General features: G+C 39.8%; 2 protein-coding genes across 4 annotated transcripts in view; one reads left to right on the top strand and one right to left on the bottom strand.

Moving 5' to 3' along the window:
* LOC134219390 (pseudouridine-5'-phosphate glycosidase-like) overlaps positions 1-24,748 on the top strand; it is a 45,954-nt gene extending 21,206 nt beyond the window's left edge. Inside the window, exons 1-7 of one of the 3 annotated variants that reach the window (XM_062698112.1) lie at positions 2,697-3,028; positions 14,401-14,491; positions 21,014-21,167; positions 23,373-23,735; positions 23,807-24,143; positions 24,209-24,318; positions 24,615-24,747. In XM_062698112.1, coding sequence (XP_062554096.1) covers positions 14,406-14,491; positions 21,014-21,167; positions 23,373-23,735; positions 23,807-24,143; positions 24,209-24,318; positions 24,615-24,698 — 1,134 coding nt within the window. In that variant the 5' untranslated portion in view covers positions 2,697-3,028; positions 14,401-14,405 and the 3' untranslated portion in view covers positions 24,699-24,747. The other 2 variants (XM_062698114.1, XM_062698111.1) reach the window with 2 other exon arrangements.
* LOC134219389 (EF-hand domain-containing protein 1-like) lies at positions 3,076-5,504 on the bottom strand. Its single transcript, XM_062698110.1, has 3 exons — positions 4,578-5,504; positions 4,323-4,507; positions 3,076-4,109 (listed from the first exon to the last, which is right to left on the bottom strand). The coding sequence occupies exons 1-3, from the start codon at positions 5,309-5,311 to the stop codon at positions 3,076-3,078; spliced, it is 1,953 nt and encodes a 650-aa protein (XP_062554094.1). The 5' UTR covers positions 5,312-5,504.
* Positions 24,749-27,146: the final 2,398 nt, after the last annotated feature.

Genomic DNA, 27,146 nt, shown 5'->3' on the forward strand with positions numbered 1-27,146 from the left:
ATTCTCGCTGTCGGATTTATCATCACCATATTTAACACTCATAGATACTTCCGCAGCGACAAGATCCGATGGCAGTAATTGCAGCGTAGCTCATCTCCGGTAATCAAGTACCGAGATCGACGATACACTCGATCTCCTTTGGGATATCTACGGTACGAATTGCTACTCCCAAATGGAATAGCTCTTGTTGCTTTTGTTGAGCGGGAGCATTGCCAGCATCCTACTTCCCGCAAGAACGACCGCCAGGCTCATGACGATCCGTCCGTCCCGGATCTCTTGAATCTTGTGCTGGTAACGCGGATGAGCAATCCGGTGTTGAAAATCAAGTGGCCGACAATCGTTGTTTTTTTAGCTGAAAAGAGTTTGAAGCATAAATATTCAATAAATAAATGTTTTTTCTGCTGTTTAAAAGTATAACAACTTACCAATCAACATATGAAAATGGAAAATTAGCCATTTTGTCACCCTTTTCGATGAACGTCAGGGTGAACTAGGTTCGTTCATAAGAATACCTTATGAATATTTTACGCAAGAAATTATTATGAATTTCATAAGGTAGACTTTTGATTTCCATTTGAATCTTATGAAACGAAATTAAATGAATTTTTTAAGGTTTCATAAGGTAAAACTTAAGGAATTCGAAATATTTTTTCCGGCAGTGCATGGATACTATGACCCACATGGAAAGTATGTGTGAACGTACATGCAATGCATGTGGACGCATGGAATATATGTGTTAAAAATATGGAATCCATTTCGCTACCCCCATTGCAAAAATCCATGTGTAAACTCATGAATATAATGCGGAGTTTTTTGTGAGTGTACGAGATATATTATTTTATAAACAATCTGCTTCATTCGTATTTCCATAATCCATTCGAAATGTGGATAATTCTAGACGATCGCCGGTATAACTTGAAATCTTGACGTTCTTTGCTCATTATATTCAAATGATCAGATCTGGTATGGTTGAATCTGGTGCAACTGTTAGATCGCTTCAAGTTTGCGCTAAAAAAAAATTGGCGATAAGAAACTTCGGAAGGATGATGAAAAAATAACTAAATGGATACTGTTGATCTGAGACTGTGGATCCTTTTTCATTTGAATAAAAATTACATTCAACTTCTATGATGCAGATGAAAAGAGGCTATTGACCGTTTGAAATTATTAAGAATCCGTTTGCTCTAAAACAAAGCATAATGGAGATAAAAAACACCGAGATCTGGGTGAAAAAAAAGTAATGCAAATTGAACCGTTTCCTCATTTCGTAGAAAAAATTACATTTTACGCAAAAGCTGAAGAAGAAAAGAGATGATTAAATAACACAAACATTGACAATTGGCTACAATGGGAGAGAAGAGTACAGATTGCTTTGATGTTCTAAAACGTTAAAAAACTACGTACTGATTACTGATTACATTACTGGGTACCGAGGATCGTTTATAGCATGCGAAACTGGAACCACGAAAAAATTACCAGTTTCATATTGATTGTTGGCACTACTTCCGAAGTTGCAACCATGGGAAAGTTGCCTGTATCTGGAGAAAAATCCTACTTCGGTATAAAAAGCGGTATAAATTTATTCCGGATAGACAAAAAAATTTAATGATCGATAACATCGTTGCCCGCGGGTGGTCGACATCCACGCGTGCACATGATGCCTGCCTGCCTCTACGTACCCTTCAGAATCTTTTTCTATGCAAGCCTCTCAATGCGTGTTAGGTGCCTGGCAGAGTAGATGCGTCTACGCGACGCGGCGCGAAAATTGCACACAAAGGAATATTGCGATTCTCTTCTAAAATTAGCAGACTGGCTCACCGGTTACGCGCCGGGTCCCATGCGCCGAGTTGTGCGCCATGCAAAAAGTAAATAAACCAATGTCAAACCGATGCGAGCTTTCGGTGAGCTTTTCCACATTCGCTTCTAAGGTATGCAACATATTGTCGTCCCTTTACGGAAAGATATTCTTCATTGGAATTGTTCGAGTTTTAGTAGTTTTTTGCTTTTCTTTCGCCTCCGTTGAGTTTGGTATATTGTTTAAGTGGATCTTAGTGGTGCAATTGTGCTTAATTTGTTATGTAATATTCTAAACTTGAGTTGTGTAAGTACCACAATATGATAAAATACCTTAGCGGTGCACAACTAATGTCGTTTTCGTTTTTGCGGTGTAGCTACACTCGTGCTACACTTTTGCACCAAAAATGTTCGTTTTTGATTTTCGTGCTACACCTAGGAATAGGCGTTTTTCGGAAAAATATCGATTTTGCCGAATCGATGTTTTTATTGTCGAAAATCGATGCCGAAAAATATCGGCGTTGAAACATCGATATTCCGATATATCGATACGCCCGAAAATTAAAAGCACGAGCAAAAAAAAAAAAAAACAGGGTTAGTTTAGATTTTTCATTTCAGGTCATCGAATCGCACATCAAAGTTTCGCTGTTTCGCAGTTTTTACAGATTGTGCCTAATGTGCTATATTTTTGGAATTCAAAAAATCGAAATCCGATATCCGCTAGAAAAAATCGATACAGTCAAATATCGAACTTAAAAAAATCGATACGAAATATCGATTAATCGGAGCGAAAATATCGATTCCCGATATATCGTATCGGTATCGCCCATTCCTACGCTTCGCACTTCGCGTCTACTCTGGCCGCACCCTTACGCAATACGCTAAACCTGTTGCGCCACACGCTTGGGACTTTTCAGGTTTTGTTTTGATCGTTCTTCCTTTCTCAGAAATTTATGAGAATCAAAATCGCGACCGCGAGGTTTCTTCAGTTCAGTGGGTGTTTGTTCGTCGTCGGTTTGATCGTTAAAGTGCGGTGATATACATATTCAGAGATTAGAAACATAAAGTTCAAATAGTGCTGTCTGTTCAAAACTGTGAATTTAGTGCTTTTTCTGTTAGAAACGAAAGACGTAACATTCAAGTGCTTAAATCAAACTTGAAGCCGTTCAGTGTGCGATTGTGACGAGTTTTTGCTTCACAGATTTGGTTTGCCGCATCCGTTCTCCAAGATTCGGTAAGTGCCCAGCATGGAAGTAAAAAGACCTTATCAATAGAAAGCGATTAGCAACCATCATCGAACCGCACTGATTTGCCCACTTTCACCACATTCTCGCCTTCAATTTGGCCTTGTAAGGAGAGATCCATGTGTTCGTTAGAATGGTAAGTCTTTTTGATTTCCTCATCTGGTATTATTGGAGACGGACAAGGATGTCTCTCAGATTGCACCGGTTCAGGAACTGGTGTTTCAGTTATTTTACATTCTTCCAGTTTGAAATCTTGCAAACGCTTGTCTACTTCGCCAATGCCCTTGTCGTTATTTGGTTCAGGATCCAGAGGAGGTCCATACTTAAGACAGTCATCGGCCATCGCTTGTCTTAGTTCGTCTTTGAGATGACCCTCTTCCAAGAGGTAGTTCCTAGCGGTTTCGATGGCATTGCTGGCAAACATCTCTGGGTGAGCTTGCATGTACCGGTACACGTACAAGTCGGTGCTGACGATTCGGAAGCGATGTGAGAAAACGATAATGGTTGCCCCGATAAAGAGATCCTTGGCCGTGTAGTATTCAGGTTTATCCGGATTGCAATCCGGTTTCCACACTTTCTTGGGCGATAGAAATCGACCGCCACGGATGCCAGAGTTTCGAATCATTGTTTCCATGATCGATATCGTTCCATCTGCAAGCGACAAACTGAGCACAAACCGACGTATGTTGTCCTCTGGGTGAACATTGTCCAGTACGCAACCATAACGGAGAAACTTATTCATGTTCACCAAATAGGTCACGACGTCTTTACGAGGACTCTTCGGGACCAAACTGTGATGTGATGCAAGTGAGTCCTCGGGTGTGCCAAGGCCCAGATAGATCGGTAGTTCTGTGCGAGGGGTACGAGATTCAGGACTGCCCTGGTAATCCGCGTCAGGCTGAATAATTTTCAGGACTTTCTCGTAGTAGTTCCGAGTAAAACGGTCACAGTCCAAAAGCAGGAATTTACGCCCGAATACGAAAATCGTTCCACCGACCAGAAAATCTTTGGGAGAGTAATATTCAGACACTTCAAGATCGGAAAGTTCCATGCAGATCGAAGGGTATGTCACTGAAATAGAGAAACAAAATGTGCGTAAGAAAATACATTGATATTGTCTAATAGATTGCAAGTAGTGTAAAAAAATCAAGTCATTTGTTTGATAGGCGACATAAAAGGGGGGATCTTGTTAAATCTGTCGAATGGGGTAGAAAGTAGATAGTTTGGAGTATAGAATCATGAGAATGTAACTAGCCATCTACATTTGTATGACTATCAACTTACCTGGTACATCTTTCCAATTCTTCGGAAGTTTCTGCTTTCTAAGCAACATGGGAAAGTAATCGCGGCCTTCCTGATTCTCCTTCAGTTCTTTGATCGATACTGTGTCATCTTCCAAGAAATAAAACATCTTATAAGTCATCCGTTCGCCCCCGGGCTGGTCCGGCTCATCTAATAAACAATCAAAACTGGAATAACATAAATTTCAGTAATTTTCTCATTTGTCGTTTCAGCTAAAATCATATTCTATATACTCACTGCAACACCTTTCCTTGATACTCCAGATACTTCCGCAGTTTGTCCTGCGGCACCGGGTACATTTTGTGGTGTTTGAAGTTCTGTCTTGCACTAATTGACCGTTCGTTCATGGCCGGATCCGGCGGTGGAAACTCCATCTCGTTCAATTCGATGCCGTTGCTCAGCAGAAACTCCTTCGTGAAGGGGTCGCAATCGGTAATGTGGAACACATACCCGTTAATCTCCAGGTCGATTCCGATGTTCAAGTCCTTCCAGCTGTACGGTTCCCCGAGGCAGTTCTTCATAATCTGACCCCGCCTAACTAGGCGGCCCTGAGGGTAGCCACAGTTCTCGATGACCGGTTCCAGCACGGTGATGGTGTCGTCCTCCAGGAAGTATAAAATGTTGACGTACCGAATGCGGAAGGTTTCCTTGGGCGTTTCCGGGACCGCTTGCCGGAAGAATGCGTTAAATTTGAGGGTTTTCTGGTCGTACAAGACAAAGTGCGGTCGGTAGGGTTTGACCGGGAGCTGTTGCACGCGCCCGTACGTAAGAATCGGATCGTACAAGACGGCGTCCGTTTCGTTGGTACAGTAGTAGATGGAATCTTCGTTCAGTTGTTCGCCGCCAAGGCCGCATATTGGCTTCACCGGAATTGGATAACCGTTAAGATATTTAAAGCACTGTGGGACGTGATGCTTCTGGCGGAGACGGTTAGCGAAGTCGTACCCCGGTAGTTTCGGAAGGTCGTCCATTGTGAGCGATGTAAAACTCTGATTGAAATGAGTATGTTGAATAACAGAATGATTAAAATATTCGGAAAAAGTGCGATTTATGCTGATTGTACTAGAAGGAAAGTACTAGAAAACAAACAACCGGTTGCTAGGTGTATTTTGGATATCAGCGATTGCCGCCGACAGTAATTTACAACTTGTTGCTTGTTTGTTGTGGCACCCTGAATGGTTGTGGAAACGAAGAGTACCTTATAGTAGAAGTCCCAGAGTAGAAGTTGGTAGAAGAGTAAAACGGAAGAAAAAAAGTACCCAGCGTTGAATATTCAGGATTGTTATGACCTAGTAGTTTACGACTACGCGGATCTCGCGGTTTTGTGGATTTGGCGCGAATCTACATAACAATTTTAGGGTTTCGCGCGGATTTAAATTTAGGTGAAAATTTAATAAATAAAATGCTAAATCTACGGTCGTTTATTTGAATATTTGTTTTATATCTAGACTAAAATAAAAACTCTCCCTGAAAAATTAGAAACTTTCCATAAAAAATAGGAAATTGCCAATAAAGAAATCTGGGTATAAGCAATAAATAAATCTGGCGCTTATAATCATAAGGGTGTAACTGTATTGAACGATTTTTGGTCTTCAACGATTTTATATTAAGTTTATAACTCAACTATTTCAAACGACACAATAGTGCATGGTGCTACAGATGCAAGATGCAATCATCCTTTATCACACCAAACCATTAAACCGGAAAACTACCGCAATTTGCTAGGGTAAAATGCCCAATAGTGGACCCCCTAGTAGTGGAATTTTGCTCTTCTTGTCATAAGGAGTATAATTTTTCAACATATTAATTCTGCTTGACATCTAATACCAAGTTTTGCATTTCCTCTTCACGATATATGCATAAAACACTCAAATACACGACGTTATTCGTTGAAATTAACATTTGAAAGTCTGACTAAATTTGCCCATAATCGGAAATTGCTTACCTATAGTCGACACTTCATTTGATTTCCATGTTCCGTTTCGGGACGTTCTTTTTCCCTATTGTGGACCCCCCAAAATATTCCTATAATGGACACTCTCCTATTTATTTTTTTAAAGAATTGTAAAAAATCATCTAATCTTACTTTCCATAGCATTTCCAATGCATGTAATCAAATCATAGGACTGTAAGGTAGGTTCTCCCGATGGAATTTCATAGCAAAATGTTTACATTGTGCTGTAATAATGCAAAAATGGCTGGAGGGTCCACTATTGGTTGGGAGTCCAATATTGGGCACTTTACCCTACATTTATAAAAAGGAAATTTCGACGAAGAGAAATCGACCAATGCAGTTATACACTCCTATGATTCTAAGCGCGAGAAATATTACCTAAATTTCCACAAATTTTATAAACAATTAGGAATTTTCCACAATACAAAAATAAATTAGCACTTTTTAAAGCAAAAATTGCAAGAAGAATTTTCCATAAAGAAATCAAATGTATACGGCAAAAAAAAATTTTTCCATCGTCCGAAATCTTTACACTATTTTGCACACCATCCACCGTAGCTTTGATCAGTCTCTTATGCTTTCCGGGAAAGCTGTTCTCGACCATAATTTATCATAGCTCTACGCGGTCTATACTATCGTATGTCGCCCCGAAATCGACCAATAGATGGTTCATTTGGACCTGATATTCACGGCATTTTTGAAGGATTTGCCGTACAGTAAAAATCTGGTCCGTCGTCGAGCGGCCGTCATCGAAGCCGGCTTGATAACTCCCCACGAACTCGTTCACTATTGGTGATAGACGGCGAAAAATGATCTGGGATATCACTTTGTAGGCGGAATTAAGGATGGCAATCGCTTGAAAGTTCTCACACTTCAGCTTGACTATCAGCCTGTTCAGACAATTAGCCAGCTTATTCAAACCCATTCTAATGAGTTCAGCTCCGTCCTTACCAGCTGCTTCATTGTTCTTGAGCTGTTGGATGGCATTCCTAACTTCTCTCAAGGTAGGAGCTGGTTGATTTCCATCGTCCGCTGAACTGACGTAGTCGTCTCCTCCACTACATTCCGTTGACTTTCATTGCCTATACTCTCAGCGCCATTTAGGTGTTCCTTGAGATTTTCATACGATCGTCCATCAAGATGCTCTTATCTTTATTCCTGCACATCTCGACGAGCGGCACAAAGCCTTTGCGGGATGCGATAAGCTTCTGATAGAACTTGTGCGTTTCTTGAGAAAGTCACAGCAAACACTTCTTATTGCACTTCGCTTCTTACAGGCGGCGTTTCTCCTCTTGAAAAGGCAAGTCTGCTGTCTCCGCTTCCGTCAATAACGTTCCACGTTCTGCCGGGTCCCTAGCTGCAGCGCGCAGCGTCTTTCCTTTCAAGAATCTGTCTGCACTCTTCGTCGTACTAATCATTCCGTCGACTTCGTCCCACATACCCAATGTTGCTGTCCGCTGCGCCGTTAACGGCTGCTTTAACTGTACTCTAGCAGTCCTCAAGAGGGGCCCTATCGAGCTCACCCTCTTCCGGAAACGCTGCCTTGAGATGCTGTGCATATGCAGTGGCGATCATGTAGCTTTAGTCGCTCTAGGTTGTACCGATCATTGTTGATGACGGATAATATTGGGCGCAGTTTAACCATCAGACAGTGGTCAGAATCGATGTTAGCGGCACGATATATCCTGACGTCGATAATGTCGGAAAGTGCCGTGCATCAACCAGATTGTGATTGATTTGTGATTCTGTCGGCAGTGGTGATCTCCAGGTGTACCGACACGGAAGGCTGTGTTGGAAGTAGGTGCTGTGAATGGCCATATTCTTGGAGGCGGCAAAATCAATTATTCGTAGACCGTTTTCGTTCATCAGTCGGTGGGCGCTGAACTTTAAAAAGTCAGTCTGAACTCCTCCTCCTCCTATCCTATGCATTTAAATCTCCTATGATGATTTTGACATCGTGGCTTGGGCAGCTGTCGTACTCACATTCGAGCTGCGTGTAGAATGTGTCCTTATCATCATCAGTGAGTGGGGGCTATGGAGCTATGGACGTTGATTATGCTGAAGTTGAAAAACCGCCCTTTGATCCTCAACCTGCACATTATCTCATTGATCGACCACCACCCGATCACGCGCCTTTGCATATCGCCCATCACTGTGAAAGCTGTTCCCAGCTCGTGTGTGTTGCCGCAGCTCTGGTAGATGGTATGATCACCTCTAAACGTTCGCACCATTGATCCCTTCAAACAAACCTCCTGCAGCGCTACGATGCCGAATCCACGGTCCTTGAGCTGATCGGCGAGTATGTGTGTGCTCCCGATGAATTTGAGAGATTTGCAGTTCCACGAACCGAGTTACCTATCGCTAGTCCCTTTTCGTCGCAGTGGTCTTCGCCGATTTTCAGGTCCGTACTCTATTGTTGATTATTCGTTGCGTGCGTTTTTTATATGCTGGCTTGCAAAGCCTGCCACAAAACACCCTAAATTTCCAGAGGATCATTCTCCCATGGATCATTGTGCACAGTATTGCTTAGAGATCCACGCTGGCACTCTCACAATGATCAGACGCCTCTAACATGAAGAATAGACGATGTTGTGAGCCGCTCCTGAAATGGAGACCAGGTATCCGGTAAGATTTGCACCTCCGGTGAGGAGCAAACCCCCTCCATTGCCAGCGTGCGATCCTAGTTCCCACCGGAGTGGTCTTCCCTATGGTTGCTCGTACCACGACCAGTACCATGGGGAGGTAGGAATAGAAATTGCTGGGTAAGAGGCTAAGAACCGCGAAATGTGGTCTATTTTATTCCTTCAGGTACGCGTTAGCCATGCCATATCTGGCTATATTTCTGGCTACATGCGAACTGTCGGTTGGCAATGGTGTCAGGCCATTAGGTCGAAAGGTCATTAAGCAAAACGTGAGAAAGGAGTAGTTTTTTCCTGTTTTCTTCTTTCTTCTTCCTTAGTTCTTCCTCATTCTTTGTTCTTTGCTCTACTTTCTTTTTTCTTTGTTCTTCCTTCTTATTACTTTTTCCTTCTTCTTGCCTTTTTCTTCTTTCTTCCTGCTTTCTTCTTCCTTCTTTCATCTTCTTTTCTTCTTCTTGCTTCTTTCTTTTTCTTTCTCCATTCTTTATTCCTTCTCCTTTCTTCTATATCTCTACTTCCTTCTCCCTTCTTCCTTTTTCTTTCTTCTTTCTTCGTTCTTCCTTCTTCATTCTTCCTTATTCATTCTTTCTTCTTCCTTCTTCCTATTCCCTTCTTCCGTCTTCCTTTTTTCTTCTGACTTCTCCCATCTTCCTTCTTCTTTCTACCTTCTTCCTTATTCCGTCTGCTTTCTTACTTCTTCCTCCTTCCTTCTTCTTTCCTCCTTCCTCCCTCTTCCTTCTTCCTCCTTCATTCTTCTTTCTTCCTTATTTCTTCTTCCTTCTTCTTTCTTTCTCCTTCCTTCTTACATCTTTCTTTTTCCTTCTCCCTTCCCTTCCTGATTCCCCCTTTCTTTTTTCTTCTTCCTTCTTCCTTATTCCTTGTTCCTTATTCCTTATTCCTTCTTTCTTCTTCCTTCTCTCTTCTTCCTTTTTCCTTCTTCCTTCTTCCTTCTTCCTCCTTCACTTCTTATTCCACACTTCTAATTCGGCCTAATTGCCTTTCGGCCAAATGACCGTTCGGCCTAAGGACCTTCGGCCTAACAGCCTTCGGCCTAATGACCCAGCATCATTGGCAATCATCAGTGGAACAGCTCTCAGGCCAACATTTTCTTGCAAATCCAAACTATTGAGTGGTTGCTGTTAGTGATTCAAGAAGTGCATTTTTAAAAATTAGTCGGTTCTTTCCAGGACCACTCATCTATATAAGGAAAGGTTGAGACTAGACAAATTTTGTTCAAAGTGAAAATTAATCGCTTGGCAACGCGACGTCAAAAAGTTACCGTCCGTTTGGAGAACCATGAGCGCACGTCAGAGAGAGAGAGACACAGGAAAAAGTATTCGGATAAATGGCCAAGGGATCTTTTCTCTTAAGTTTCTGATTGGGGTTTTTTGTTGCTAGTGGTTGGAAGGGAGCATTATTGAACGTAAATCCGTTGTTTTCAGGACCATAATTTTATAGTAGTGAATGTTGAGTCAACGCAACATTGTCTTTATCCTCTGCAGATGATGACAAAGACTTATCGCTGTTCTCTTGTGTTGCTTGTTATTTGCATTTTCAGCGACAATTACATTCCTTGAGCACCACCCATTCTTATGACCGTGTGATTTTGAAATTTTGAGCTTTTAAGTCAACAATAAATTTTTAACAAAGGAGAGGGGTTTCAAAACTTTTTCTGGTTTACTACACGCTTAAAATCAATAACACAGAGATATGTTTGCTTCACACAAAACGGACCTAATGCAAAACATCCCCTAGATGAGCGACAGTTACACAGCCACAAATCTACGCCGTAAATCTACGGAAATTTCCGTAGATCTGGCATCGCTGCACCGTAGATTCTCGAACGGAAATGATGCGTGCCCGCGAAACACGGGCCTTTTTATGTCCATTGAAAATGAAGCGGTGGGTCAAAAGTATAGTAATTTACATCATTCTGATGTCTGTATTGGGAATGCATGAACGAGATTGGTTGGTTTTAAAAAAAATACTGGGTGCTGATAGTGCTTTTTGCTCGCGCATTTTTTTCAAGTTTTTTTTTTCTCGCTCATTCGTTGTGTTTACTCGGTGGCCGATTCGGTCGCGGAAAAGGTGCCTAAGCGCACTGCTATTGGAGGCGCGGGTAACCCCTTTAAGCAGCTTTTGCAAAGCAACGCGTATTCGTCGTTGCCAATCGACGATGACGGCAACCCGCCGAAGAGAAGGAAGCAGAAATCGCACATGCCACAGGTGCAACCAGAGCGGAAGGAGAAGTGCCCGCCTGTGTTTGTGAAGGGCGATCTGCCGGATTTGTGCCCGAAAATTCGCCAATTGATCGCTAAGGGGCTGAAATGTACATTTCGGCTCTGCAGCGAGGGCGTGAAAGTGATGCCCGTAAATAAGAACCACCATCAATCCGTCGTGGAGTTCCTCGAGGTCCACAAGTATGAGTACTACACTCATGACCACCTCGGCACGAAGCCCCTCAAGGCTTAAGGCTGCGAGGACTCCACAACATGAAGGAAGAGGAGCTAAAAGCAGAACTCGAAAGTTGCGGACTGAAGCCAGTGGCCGTGCACAAGATCGCTTGTCACGACAAGGCGAGGAGATATTGCGACGAGCTTTACCTGGCTTATCTGGAGCACAGCTCCACCACCTGGAAGGACCTGATCACCGTCGTTGACTGGGAGAAATATCGGCCCAATAAGATCTGCCCATTGATCCCATTAGACAGTAATGGCTCTAAGGATCGCTTGATAACTCCTGTAGAGAAGGCTACCGAAATAGATCGTCACTTCGTCAGCTCGCACAATATTGGACAGAACATCGTCAGTCCGCACGAAGCAGCCGTTAACGAGCATGCAAACAACATTCATCTTATTGCCAACGCCTTCTGGGAGGAGTTGGAGATCTCAGCTGGCGAATTGACGGCCTACATCAAATCATCATACTTCCCATCGTCTTGGAAGTCAGCCAAAATCATCCCAATCCGGAAGCCTGGGAAGGATCCTTCCGGTCCGAAAGGTATCGCCCCATCAGCCTTTTTTCAAAGTTATCCAAGATGTTTGAAAAGGTTACTTGAGTCTGCCGAACACCACAACATCTTGCTCGAGGAACGCGCGCGATCAACCGTACACCAACTGACCCGAGTTACCAACGTGCTCAGACGGAACAAGTCTGTCTCTAAAACATGTTGAGAAGGCATTCGACAATGTATGGCACAAAGACCTGGTATACAAAGTACAACGCTACAAGGTGAAAATCATCAACAAATACCTGTAGACGAGGACATTCCGTGTCTTAATCAGCGAGGTGTGTTCCATTGCGCACAACAGGGCCGTACCCACGACCTCAGGGCCGTACCCACGGGTGCTTGCTGTTTAACCTAGGGATCCTATATTAAGAGATGTGCGAATACTTTTCCAGATGATTTAGCAACGCTGTTACTTTCGTAAACAAACGCTGCCAGCACTTGCCGCAGTGAAAAATGTTTAGGCTTGCACATGACTTTACATTCGAAGACACTTTTTGATTATTTTGTCTATCCTCTAGCAGTGCATTTTCGCTAAAATTAAAGAGCAATACGAATGAACACGATATAAGGCATCAACTAGAATACTTTAACTTACGAAAGCAAAACAAATTGTTTATTCAACAAAACTTTTCATGAAATCTATTTCATCAAAATCGCAATACCTTTCGATCTGCAACAATAGCAATGTTCATTTGGCTCAGATTTTGACAGTTCTCAATGCTCGATTGGCTCAAGATGGCCGCTTTCGCATATCTCTGAATGTAGGATCCCTAGTTTAACCTGTTCACCTCCGACATGCCAGAACCTCTAGAAGGCGGCATTTCGCAGATGACACTTCCATCATCTACAACGGTAGAGTGGTCAGAGCGCTAGTGACAAAACTCCAACGAGGCCTGGATGTCCTGACAGAGTACCTCACCAGTTGGAAGGTCTGTATCAATCAGGGGGAGAAGTCGGAGCAATGAATCCCTACCCCGACATGTGCTGGCTCTAAAATGTAAACAGTTTTAATTCTCTGTCACCTTTTTGTTATGGCGAGGCAATTTTTATGCACACTTTTGTTTTCTATATTTTATCAAAATTAAACATTCAATCATGCAGCAATATAACAATGTGGTATGCTTGAGATACCTGCTTGATTAAAGGGACTCGAAAAAGAATGTATTTGCAGCAACTAACCGAATATAAATGTTGGAAAACCGAATAAAATGTTCGCATTGACGATTGCGCCCTAACAGTGGTACTAAGCTTCGATGCAGAGTACACGAGCTTTGTTCGCCAGTGACAGGCGTATGGGCCATTGTTCGATGCAGAGTACAGAGGCGTATGGGGCCCTTGGTATCAACGCGATGAGGACCCAGGTCATCATTTTTTCCCACTCTAAATACCTTAAACTTGTTCCGCCTGGGGACTGTAAAATCATCCTCAATGTGGAATAGGCCAATGAGGCCGACTACCTTGGCTTGACCTCGACAGCAAGCTTATTTTCATGCAACAGGTTGACAAGAGAGTTACGAAGTGTAACATTTTGTTAAAATTATAGTACCTTTTGATCAACCATCGGTCGTCATTGTTCCTGAAAAATAAGCTTGCTGTATACAAGCAAATCATCCTCCCTGTGATCGAATACGGCATGCCGGTCTGGGAGATCTGCGCTAAAATCCATCACCTCAAACTTCAACGGGTCCAAAACAAATTCCTGCGGATGATTATAACACCCCACCCAGGACAAGAACATCTGAGGTCCATCGTCTGGCCGGGGTGAAAACACTACATGAGCGTTTTGGTGAGTATAAGGATTGGTTTAGGGTCCGTTGCGCCTTTTCTAGGTTATCGTTCCAATCTAGGTTATCAAATTTGTATGTAAATATTAGTGTAAATAGGTAGTTAGGTTATCAAATTTTTAGACTTAAGTTAAACAACTTAAAACAAAATGATGCCAACGATGGTAAAACTGTAGAATTTTGCAATGTAAATGATTGTAAATAGAATACTAAAATTAAACTTAAACATAAAGATGAAGAACCTTTGTCCAAGCACTTGCACTGTAAGAAAAATTGTTAAACCAAAAAAGAGCAAAATAAAGATAAATTTTACTACTACTAATTAAAATTTTTATTAGTTTAGCGAAACTAATCGATAGTTTCAATGAAGCTGACACATTTCTAGAGAGTTTCCGAGTCGATTGATATATAAATCTCCAAAATCCATCGAAGAATTAAGGCGCTACCTATTAACGCTCAAAATTTTACATGATTTCGAGACGGTTCCCAATTTTAGATTCTGATTTGACACCCAGTACCTTCGGGTAAGACGTTGGAAATCCAACGTCAAAAATCAATCAAGCTATTGGGGATGTCCAATGTGTTCCGGATGTTCATAATGCTCCCTGATCCCCTATCTCCAAATTTAAATATTTCCTTCCGTAACCTTATATTGCCATATTTTTACTTTCAGACAAAATGCTCCGTTTCTCATCAAAGCTCCCAACCTTATCAACTGGCAGTTGCTTGTCCAGGCGTAGGATTTCTGACCTGGCCAAACTGAGGTAAGTATCTATCATTCAAACTATTCGGCACATCAAAAAATATTGTGGATCCTTGCAATTGACCTTTCCCGTCAAAAATTGTATCTTTTTTAATTGTCTCAGTCGATTCTTTGGCCTACCTAAAGCTATGTCCATTTAGAATCCGGAATCATTTATTGTATTGCAGCGGCACGGAAAGTGACCGCTGCAAGAATTCTTTTACAGCTTTTTGTCTACCTAGGCGCCTGCTTGCTGTGGTATAAATTTCACGAAGTTTCATGCAGCGTGTCAAAAATTATTCCAGATGGAAGCCGAAAGGAGAGAAAAAAGTCTGCACACCCACGTTGATAATCCTGCTCATCGACGATGGAACCTACGTCAAAAAGGATTGCGGACAGCTTCCTAGCCAAGAATTCTACATGGTGACGGCACGAGGAGTAGTTCCTGCGAAGTTTAAGTTTGCTTTTTGGAAAAACTTACAAAAAAACGGATGATTTTGGCAAGGGATATGCAACTGTGGGGCAAAGACCTAAGCGTTTGTGACGAATAAGACGATGGACTCGAAGCTGTACAATGAGGAATGTCTCAAAAACCGCGGTCGACCTTCCATAAAGCCCATAAAGGTCCCGTGAAGTTTTGACCAGATTTGGCGAGTTGCCCCTACAGCCGGGAAGTCATCCAGTGGTACCGCGATAATAACGAAGATTTCATCGATAAAAACATAAATCCACGCAACTGCCCACAGCTCCGGCCCATCGAGACATTTTGGGCAGTAATAAAGCGGAAGCTTAAGAAAAGTGGAAAAACAGCTCGGGACGCGACTCAGATGACCAAAATGTGGAACAAATGTGCCAAGGAAGTTGACTCCGGAGGTGTGCAACTTTTGATGAGAGGAATAAAAAAGAAGGTGCGAATTTTCACTAGAAACAAGAAGAAATTATTTGTATCAATAATTTTTCCTTAAAGTACAGTGAATTACCCTTGTTTTGATGTATTAACCTTATTTGTACGTCAATCCGTTACCGAGTTACAGATGATTTTATTATTCCGGATTCTAAATGGACATAGGGTAGAATACGGCTTTGGCAGGGTGCGACAGTTGTTGGCACCCTCAACAATATTTGCGTTTTCCAACAAACATACACTATTTATGAACATAATTTTGATTCAATCACACAATTTCAAGTCAAAGCTTTCATTTAAATAAGTTGTTTGTGTAGAAGTAACAAGATTTGATTTGTTAATCACCGAAACAAATTTGCACCTACGAAATCCTTGCCATTATTGCATTGCCAAAGAAAGCAGCGCATAAAAAGCAAACTGTTACTTACTTTTTTGGATCGCCTGTTTCTCCTCTTTATTCCGTATGACACGACAAATTAGGTACGTAAACTACTTTTTACACTTTATCACCACTTGATTGTCACCACAAAGAGCAAATTTATGCAATATTTGCTCTATGTTTCACTAAATAAAATCGAGACTGTTCGTTTTCTTTGGCAGCAGCACACTTCGGAATAGAGCGGGAGAATGTGTTTGTGAGCATATCAAACACACGCTAAAAAAATACCACGCACAATTCTTTGTGATTTGATTTTAGGAAAAATACGAATAAAAAATCCGGCAATGGCATTTATTTAAAAAAAAGTGTTAACATACAAATGCTTCTATTCAGATTTTTACGCAGACCATGAATTATATCAAAAGTGATAGCAACACCGTAGTATTTTCACCCTTATGTAGCTGACAGGACCGGTTTCCTTTTGCAACTTCAATATGTACTTTCCAAGCTCATCAAAAAAATTATAACCATTCCCATTCCTACATAGCGCATTTCAACCATAAATAATTGCCTACTTTTAGGGTATTATCTATTATTCAACTGTGAAACGTAGTGTAAGAATGGGGTGGCTCCAGCGGCTGGATAGGACAGTGCTGCCCATTATTCAACATATGAAGACTCACGAGGTGGAATATATTGTTAATATACTATACTATTAGAAACGACGAGCTTCGTTTCACCTAAAACTGATTAATTATATATTTGTTACATTATTTAAAAGACGGTTAAGTATTCGAAATTCGCAAATTTGGATTCCATTTTTTAGATTAATTTTCGATTAAAGCAGAAATTTGTACTTCATTTGTATGGGAGTCCCCCTTCCAGAAGAGTAGGGGTCTAATACCATCATAAGAATCTTCAGCGTTGCCAAAAACCTTTACATACAAATGTTCATGCCGTTTCCTAGTCTATAAGGGCAGACAGACAAAAATTCATTCTTATGTGTATAGATTTGGTTTTACGTAGTTATGTCGAGCGGTCGTATCTTGTACACAACCACCATGATTTTTTTTTGATGAAACAAACATATCATGTAAGGACCGCAAAAAGCAAGTTGTTTATTTGAAACTGGTTGATAGACTTTTAGCATTAAAAAACTCTAAGACTCTAAGGCATTACAAAAGGCAAAAAATGTAAATCTTGGCAGTGAACAAAAAGCATATAAGTTCTCTTCTCTAAAATGGCCAACATTATTCAAATAGGTTGAAAATGGTAAAAGTTATGAAACGGTCAATATCTGGGTACACGGGTGCCCTATCTACCATTCACGTCTGTTTTTGTTGACCGCATAAGGGTTAAATTTGTTTTAATGTGTTCAAATGCTTTTGCCTATCTGTCTACATGACATAAAATTGATGCCAAGGCTAAAAATTTATGTTTTGCTTTAAACCAGTTTTGATAAACAATAAAGTTTGTTTCAAAATTGAGTGAAGCGAGATGAGCGTGCGGCCGATTAATATGAATGAATTTTACTACTGGAGAATATAAACAACCAGCATTTGGCACCAATACATTACCAGTTTTCTACTTCCATGTCTAGTTGCTAAAGGGAGCAAACTCATTGCTGATAATAGAAATTGCTATGCCAACAGAAGAAACGTTAACCTGTTACTTTATATTAAATTTACTGAGTTTGTGGTAAAAGCTGTTATATTTAGTGAACACTAACCATCAAAGAAAGAGCATACAAATGTATACCAGTTAAACTGGACCTGTGTTTTAGTGTATTTATTCATTATTTTTATCATTCAATTTGGCGAATGTCTTAGACTGCCAAGAATAGGTATTTTCCCCTAGCTTTAAGGTCAACTTTCCCAAAAAAAACAAATTTGTCTAACTATTTTTATAATCGAAAACAAAAACCGAAAGGTGTGGCATGTGTGAACCTGCCTGAAAAATTTACCCGATGTTCGTTCAAAATCGGGCCAATCTGAAAATCTGAAAAACAGCACTATTTCGATTTTTGTTTTAAAATTTAAAAATACTTAGAAGCATCAAGCAATAAGGGTTCTTTGGGAAAGTTGACCTTAATTAAGCCAAAGAATCGATTGATCGAATAGAAATTTTTGACGGGAAAGGTCAATTCTTCATGCTATTTGTCGCCGACCAAACAGTATATGGAAGGTCCGCAAATAGTCTTCCGACTGGTTGAATGACCTTGCTCGTTTTTTTTGTGCTCGTCGGATCGATATCGAGATACATTTTTTTCCAAAAATAGTTCGTACTTCTGAGGTAATCCACTTTTATCTGCATTTCACACTTAGAATCAAACACCTGGATACTGGTAGCGATGTGTGGGAAATCAACAACTGCTTGTGAATTATGATTAATTTCGTCTCTTTTCTAAAAATAAAATTGATAAATTGCTCCAGTAGGATATTTTTGGCTTTCGCGTATTTGGCGGGCCAAATAATATTCGGCAGTTTTTAATATAATTTAAAAATTTTCAATCCTTGAGTTTTTTTTTCATTTTTACAGAATGGCAAAAAATCTTCAAAGAAAAATTAACACGATTGAATTGCGTTCAAAAACACATTTTTTAACGTAACAGATCTTTTTTAGTTCCAAGTTCAATGGGAAACAGGAAATTGTTGCCATGTTGCCTACTCTCGAATAAACATCATATATTGTTTTCGCAATCGGTGACCAAAATTCGCAAACAGGATTCGAAGTTTTTTACTGCTTTTATTCTTAAAATGTGCTGAGATGAAAGATGTTTTCTTTCTGAAATTTAGATTTGAGCTCGTCGTTGTATTGGAGGTCGATAATCTCCTTGATAATCTCCATTTGAAACATTTCGGATACATTTTATAATTCGCATCATAAAACGGTGTTGAGAAAATGGATAATTCGTAACTGTGTTCTATAAAATCAACAAGATGAAGGAATATATCGCAATTTTCAGCAACAAAATGTACAAAAATATGTCGCACCAATTTCGTTTCAAAAGCTTTAATGAAGAATAATAAAAGTTTGACGTGTTGATCCGTGCCTTTCAGTCTTATGTTCAAGTCATTGGATGTCTGGTAATATCCACCAGAAAAGCTGAGCCATCCGCCTATTCAGGATCATTCAGTTCGGGCATTGGGTTTTCTTTATCTTGTAAAAATAGTGCGATTTCGTTTCGAAGAGAATAACTCTGGTTCTACGAACTTCGTCGAACTGAGTCAACGAACTTCGCAACAATACAGCAAATATCCGTATTCATCCGCTTCCATTTCCGTCAACATGATTCAGAATTGGTGGTTGTGGATCTCTCACGTTGATGAAGTTTATTAAAATAATGCGCCAGTACTTCAGGTATAAAAATCGTTTTGGCACATAAATTCTCATGGTGAATAATGCAATGTGCGGGGAAATATAACGATACACTGTGATTGCCTTTCTTTTCTTAGAAGTGTTACAATGACAGTGTTCTGTACCGTAATTACCAGTGCCGGCTCCATCAGTTCTAAGGCCACTTATGTTTTTAGAGGAGTGTCTTCATACATGTTTAACAGCTCCTCTCAGGTCTTTGCCTGCAGTCGTTCCACTCATTGGGATCAAAACTGACAATTCCTCCATGATTTACAGATGATCTAATGAAGACAGTTACCTGCACCAAGTATTCAACTTTTTTCACGTAACGTATTTTCCTAATCTTCTGCAAGAACTTTTACTCACCGTGTTCCGAGGCAAACTAATGCAACTGAAGGAGACTTTTTCCTTAGGGCACACGATGCCAACAATAGCCGATGTGCATCTCAAGTTCTCCGTCCTAGAATAGTTTTAGACGCTGCATTTTTAGACTTTGTTTTACAAACTTATTACAATTCATACAGCCTTATAAATATTTTTCCATTTTTTTTGTTGGAAAAAATCTATGCGAAATTCACTTTTGGAGGATCAATTGTCAAGCCAGTGACGCAATCCAGATAGGCGTCACGCGTTTCGCAGGACGCTTGCTGGTCACATTAATTTACAGTTACATCAAACAATTGAAAACCGAAGTACGCCGCTCCAAAGTTACGAGGTAATTATACTAGAAAGAGACAAAAGATAGGAAAAATAACACGGTGTGTAGTGCTTCCCCGAATCACATTAAGTTAATTACTCGATTACCACAGTTTTTTCTCAAACCGGTTATATCTTAAAGTATTTATTAATAAGTTATAAAAAAGAAACTTAACGAGCCACATAGAAAAGCTTATGGGCCGGTTATGAAGTATTTTCTACCACAGTTCGCGGGCCACAAAAAATGGAGCTGAGAGCCGCATCCGGCCCGCGGGCCGTACGTTGGGCAGCCCTGGCGTATACTAAGTATACGTAAAGGCTGTAGGATCACTCCAAAACCGAACTTTTGATAGAAGGCTCGGAGACCCATAGTGTTATATACCGATCGACTCAGCTCGACAAATTAAGGTGACGTCTGTATGTGTGTATGTATGTGTGTGTACAAAAAATGTGAAACACACTTTTTTGTACTTAGCCTCATCCGATTTGCTTGCAACATGTTTCATTCGACGCAGAATCCTTCCTAATTTTTCGCTATTGAAAATTGGCCTAATCGGCCATTGCGTTTTGGAGTTATTAAAAAAACATTGTTTTTTCCCCCATTTTTCCCAAGGGTCCTTCTTTGGAAAAAAAATTCAAAATCTAAATTTTTTTCAAATCTGTTGCAATGCATTCAAATGGACGCAAATAAATGTGAATTGATGGAAATAGCCGAATCTATCTCCCTAAAGTGCAATTTTAACCTCTCTCATGTGCTTTTCTTGCTACTGTTATGTGTTTCTTGTTTTATAATGCACGAGAAAGGCACCATCACCTCTTGGTGGATTATTCTTGGTTTTTAAGTTAGATTAAATGAAATCTGAATTATTTATGAAAAAAATAATGAAAAATATTAATGCAGCTTACAAAAAATACTTGATAAATAATCACCATAGTAAATAATTATGTTTTAATTAACGAAGGAGAATTAACTACTACGTACTACGAATTGACGTGATAGTCTTTTCGTGCAAGAGCAACTTGTTCTTTGTGGTAAACCATTATTAGGAACGATTAAGTAGAACATGGCATATCGTATCCCGATATGATACTATCGTCATCTTGTTGTTCCCGTTTTTTTCTAATTAGTTCCTTACGAAGTGTCTCGACAAGTTATCCTAACTTTCCTAATCCTTTATTTTGTTCACCACCCCGCCCCCAAAAAACAGTGCCCTGGTTGACATAAAACCGGAAGTACGGGAAGCTCTCCGCAAGGCGCCCCAGTCGGTGGTGGCACTCGAGTCCACCATCATCACCCACGGTATGCCGTATCCGCAGAATCTTGAGACGGCCCTCGAAGTGGAGCAGATCGTTCGCAAAAAGGTAAGCTTCGGTTCGGTTGCTTCTATAGTTTAGCTGCAGTCGAGGTTGGAAGGATGATACTTTCGGAAAACGTAATTAAGCTGAGCCGCTGCATGGTCGTTAGGGTGGATCAGATAAGGGCTAAGTCATGAGGTGTAAATGTCCTGAATATTAGGAAACATTTCAAAGACGAGATAATAAGAATGGATATGAATTTTACGTGCATTTGGTTGACCATTCTTTTGAACTTTGTTAAGGTGTTTTTTAGATTAACAATTGCACACCCAAAAAACAGATCTTACAATTATTGTATAAAAACAGAAATTGTATTAAAATAATACAAATCTGTATAATTTCAATACAACGATTGTATTAAAATCTGCCAAAAATTGTATATGCTTAATTATTATACAGTTTCTGTAAGGTTCTTATGCAGAACTGTATTAAAATCTGCCATCTGCTGGTTGGGTGCATATAATAATAGTTTTATGAATCTGTTGAATGTGTTACCTTAATTCTCTCATTAAAGACATTTGGGTATGCCTCTTCATCAATTTAATCGTTTGTATATTCTGAAACTTCTCTTGACTAGGCTGCTCTAAGTTTGGTACACCCTCATTCACCTAAAAGTGGGTACATTGAAGGTGACGAGAATGTTTGAATAAAGCTGTACTTTCCCAGTCAAAACCAGATTGGAAAAAGTTTCTTGTGACAAGAAAACGGAACATCGCGCTCAGTATCATTACTTAAAGTGACCAGATGCATTTTGTGTCAACGTGAAACAAAGTTTTTGAGTTCCTTGTATTACAGTGCAGAGTAAACTTCTAATTTTATTTTATTTTTGATAAAAAATGACGAAATTATAGTGGAAACAAAAATCTTTTGTAAAAACTTATGTTGTGTTTACGGAAATTTTATGTTTAGTAATGTTTAATTAATATAAAATTTCTTTAAATTTTTGAATATTTCCAAAATTAAGACTGCAATATTAGAAAAAGCAGAATTCTCCATCGAAAAATGTTTGAATTTCTGTCAATTAAAACCATAACACTAAGATATATTGAAGTGAAAAGTTATTTGGAGTTATATTTAAATAAATCTCTTATCTAGCATCCTCAAAGACGAAATTTCACTTGTTTGAAGATGTTAATAATAATAAGAGGAATAATGACGAATATATTCATCTTGACGTGGGTATCTGAGTATTAATTTAAATTGTGTTTCCGTTTTTGCATAAATCTATTAATCTTTGCAAAAATGCAATACATTAAACAAAATTATGAAAAATTCTAAAGAATTTCTACGTAATGTTTGATGCTTTATCAATTCTGAGTAATAATGTTTTGCGGGGCTTTTTCCAGCGCAAGACAAATACAGTGAAAATGCGACACTCGGAACGGACAGCATCTGGTCACTTCATCGCAATATGGGTAAACTTGATGGTTGGAACCAGTAACTGGTGGCGGAGGTATTTGGAAGGGCTGACCTACAAGAAATGCAAAATTGATACAGAGTTGAGCGGCAGACGTGAGGCCAAATCTGCATGAACCGCATATTCAATTAGAAAACCGATTTCAACGAGGAGGCGGACCAGCTATGTGGATTGTGGTCTGCGGTTGTGCTCAACGAGCAGTTACTATCTTCCACTGGATGGTACAAGTTTTGGAATTTATAACTGCAACCGCACCGGCCTTCCGGAAAGAAAATATGGATTGGAACCGGAAAATGGATAGGATTTATTATAGTTCTTGAAAAGTCTGACGGTGCTGGGTAGGCTTGGAACGGTGTGCGAGGGGGAATCATTTCGTTCGCAGTAGAACGGGCGAGATGTAGGAAGAGCTTGCATCTGGGTTGCTTTAGGATAAATTTGTTATATTAAATTACAACGTCGTTTACACAAAGCTAGGCTTATTTTCATTCCTATGTGGGAATAAGAGAACTCGAAACTATGTGGTTGGAATGTCTGCTCTGGTTTCCCAAAAAAAGTTAGTATTGGAAAAATAATGGTACCCAGGAGACTGTAACTACGGTGTATATATTTCTGATGTGAAGTTGAGAAGAAAAAAAAGTAAAACATGTAACATTGAATTAGAAATTAGCAATGATATAGGTATGATAATTTTCATCTGCATACATAAAAAAACGTCAATTGTTAGCTTTGAATGAACACCAAACATATGGCAATTATACAAATAAATATTTTCATGTTCAAAACAATCTCCATAGGGTGCCGTTCCGGCTACCATCGCTATCGTCGGTGGCCGCGTCAAGGTCGGCGTGAGTGCGGATGAGCTGAAGTTGTTGGCCCGCGTCGACAAGGGTAGCACCTTGAAGACATCCCGTCGTGATCTGGCTTACGTGGTGAGCCGTAAGCTGAACGGTGGCACTACCGTCGCCGGTACCTTGGCAGTGGCCAGCATGGTTGGCATTAGGATTTTCGCCACTGGTGGAATCGGTGGAGTACATCGTGGTGGAGAGAATAGCCTGGACGTTTCCGCAGATCTTATTGAGCTGGGCCGTTCGCCGGTGGCTGTCGTTTCCAGCGGCGTCAAGTCTATTCTGGATATTCCAAGAACATTGGAATATTTGGTGAGGTCATTCTTATCAACATAGTGCATCATTGCATATTATTCGGCATTTTTTTTTCTGATTTACGTTAGGAAACCCAAGGAGTCGGTGTTGCTTCCTTCAAATGTCCGGACCGAGAATTTCCGGCATTCTATTTCCCCACCAGTGGATGTAAGGCGAATTTCAACTTTAACACCGCTGCGGAAGTGGCCGAGTTACTCAGTGCCAACCACTCACTCGGTTTGCAGTCAGGGTTCTTGATCGGGGTACCACTGCCGGAGGAGCACGCTTTCGATCGAAAACTGATTGAAAACGCTACAGAACAAGCGCTCTCCGATGCCGGTTCAAATTCTATAGAAGGAAAGGACATGACTCCCTTCGTTTTGGCCGCCATATCACTTCATACGAAGGGAAGAAGCCTCGAGTCGAGTAAGGCGAATTGTTTGGAATTGATTGAAAAATTTAATTTGATGTTACACAATTTTCTATTTCAGATATGGCACTAGTGAAAAACAACGCGAGCGTTGCTGCGGAAATTGCGGTTGAGTTGTGTCGTTTGGAAAACGGTGGAAACGCTGTCAAGTCCAGCAGCCAACAGGCACCGGTTAGTTGAAAAACTTGTCTAGTCTATAATCATTCTTCATGTTGTGTACACCTCTATTTATCTACCTCATTGTGATATAATTGAATGTGATTAAAGTTTTGCGCTTCTAGATCGAATAGCTTTGTTTTCAAAATGTCTTTCCTTTTCGAAAGAAATTCATGTTGGTAAATTTGAAAGAAAAGTGGAAGGCATATTGATCGCTTATTTTGGTACCGAGTGTGTACAATATTATAATTGACCATTGTTCCGTATGTTCCGGGAGATGTCATTAACATTGAACTGAACTGTCTTTTTAGGTGGTTATCGGTGGATCAATCGTCGATACTTGCATCACAGTGCAGGATGACGAATTGAAGGTGAGTACGAATATTCATTTGTGATGGAAAAAGTATACATGGTTGCTCGAGGGACGTGCTTGATCGATGCCACTGAAAACGTAAAAATATCGACTCCACGAAGAATATTTATGGAATACAAACGAAATCAAATTGTTCTGGCTATGGATCTGGTAAGAAGACTAAGAGCATGCCCGATCCGTCGAGCCAAAGCGATGTACAGAATCCCGGAAAGTATCTTTAGGAAAGCGCTAACCCGTTGCACTACGGAATTAAAACATCCAGGACGACCAACCGTCTTGACCAGGTTTTGACTAAGCAAGAAAAGACGGAATCATATAATGGATAATTAAGACGGCAAGAACGGGCTTCCCGGTTTGCTTCCAATGTCTGGAAACGTCAGTAGCTTATTTTCTTAAATCTACTGGAAGAGCAAGTTTCCTGAAAACGTACGCACTTGGTCGAAAATGGATATCATTGTTTTAAAGGGTGTCCTACGAAAGGCTGAAACACATAAGGCTGAATGCTCATAAGGCTGAATTCAAAAGGCTGAAATCCTGAAAGGCTGAAAGTCTCAAAAGGCTGAAATGTATCGAAAGACTAGAAATTGATGGGATGAAATGAATCCCAACCATAAGATATGTTGTACCAACTATGTTGAGTGGTTGGATAGTGAATAATTGATAAAGAATAGAGAATAATGAATAAAGAAGAATGAAGAATAAAGAATAAAGAATACAGAATACAGAATGAAGAATAAAGAATAAAGAATACAGAATACAGAATAAAGAATAAAGAACAAAGAATAAAGAATAAAAAATAAAAAAGAATAAAGAATAAAGAGTAAAGAATAAAGAGTAAAGAATAAAGAATACAGAATGCAGAATAAAGAATAAAGTATAAAGAATAAAAAAGAATAAAGAATAAAGAATACAGAATACAGAATCAAGAATAAAGAATAAAGAATAAAGAATAAAGAATAAAGAATAAATAATAAATAATAAAGAATAAAGTATAAAGAATAAAGAACAAAGAATAAAGTATGAAGAATAAAAAATAAAAATTTCACAGAGATGAAGGAAGGAGGAAAGAAGAAGGAAGAAGATGGAAGCAGAGAGAAAGAAGACGGAAGAAGGGAAAAGGAAAAAAGATGAAAGATTTAAGAAAGAACATAGAATAAGGAAGAACGAAAAAGTAAGATAAAAATGAAAGAAGAAATAATGATGATGCAAGAAGAAACAAGGAAGAAGGAAGGATAAAGATGGAAGAATGAAGAAGGAAGAAAGAATAAGGAAGAAAGGAGAAGAAACAAGAATGAAGAAAACAGAAAGAAGAAGGAAAATGGAGGAAGAAGAAAACAGGAGTAGGAAGAAAGAAGGAAGAATGAAAAAGGTAAAAGAAGAAGGAAGAAGAGAGAAGAATAAAGAAAAGCATAGAAAGCAATCTAGCAAGAATAAAAAACTAAATACAAGAACCGAGAACAATTAAGTCTTGTTCCCTTCTATGTTACCGCCATCAGGAGTGACAATGGTTCTGGGGGTGAGAATGGATCATCGCTCTCAGGTCGGAGGTCGGAGTTCGTAGAGAAAAATCGTTCAAAAAGGTCTCTTATATTTTAGTCTTTTTGCCCTCAGATATATCCAATGCATTCTACAAGGATTCATTCAGTGACCCATTCTCACCCCCATTTGACCCATTGTCACCCCGCCAGCAGTACCTCAAAATTGTATGAGCTGTATAGACTACAAAATAAGAATTCCGTATAAAAATTGAAAGACAACAAGAAGTCACAAAAAGGTTGCGGATCATTTTAGTTTGTGCCCCTTTTAACGTCAAATGAGAATTCTTCCACTAATATCGGTTTCTCACGATTTTTCAGCCTTTCGAGTTTCAGCCTTTTGTTATTTTAGCCTTATGTGTGATGTTTACTTTTCAGCCTTTCGTGTTCAGCCTTACGAGTTTTCAACCTTATGTGATTCAGCCTTTCGTGGAAGACCCGTTTTAAAAACGCATCCCGAAGGAAAATTCTAAAATCGAATTTTTATTTTTGATGCCAAATGCTTTAGAAATGCATAAAATGTCGAGATGTGGTGTAATCCGAAAAAAAAATTTGATGATAATTGACTTTTTGGGACTTTTTGCCTTTCTCGTACAACTAAGTTGTACCGAAAGGCTATCATTTCACTCCAAATTCGAACTTTTGATAGAAGTCCCGGAGACCCATAGTGTTATATACCATTCGACTCAGCTCGATGAGCTGAACAAATGTCTGTCTGTCCGTGTGTGCGTGTGTGTGTGTATTAGAGTGGGGCGTCATGATCATTTTTTCAAATCAATGGTTTTTCGAAGCCATTCTGAGTCCTGAACAACTGTGTAGAATTTGGGACCGATTGGTTGCTTCCTCGCTTTCCGCATCGTGTTTGAAGTTTGTATGGAAATTAGTATGGGAGAACGTATATTTTTGCATTTCTACTACTAGAGGTTTCAGTTCAT

The sequence above is a fragment of the Armigeres subalbatus genome, chromosome 3 (assembly GCF_024139115.2).
Source record: "Armigeres subalbatus isolate Guangzhou_Male chromosome 3, GZ_Asu_2, whole genome shotgun sequence".
NCBI classification, from domain to species: Eukaryota; Metazoa; Arthropoda; class Insecta; order Diptera; family Culicidae; genus Armigeres; species Armigeres subalbatus.

Bases quoted from the DNA above. Each gene is read 5' to 3' on its own strand.
- LOC134219389 (XM_062698110.1), bottom strand. From the start codon at position 5,311: ATGGACGACCTTCCGAAACTACCGGGGTACGACTTCGCTAACCGTCTC. The intron at 4,508-4,577 runs GTGAGTATATAG...ATGTTATTCCAG, and splicing joins TATCAAGGAAAGGTGTTGCA to TTTTGATTGTTTATTAGATG. The intron at 4,110-4,322 runs GTAAGTTGATAG...TCTCTATTTCAG, and splicing joins GAATTGGAAAGATGTACCAG to TGACATACCCTTCGATCTGC.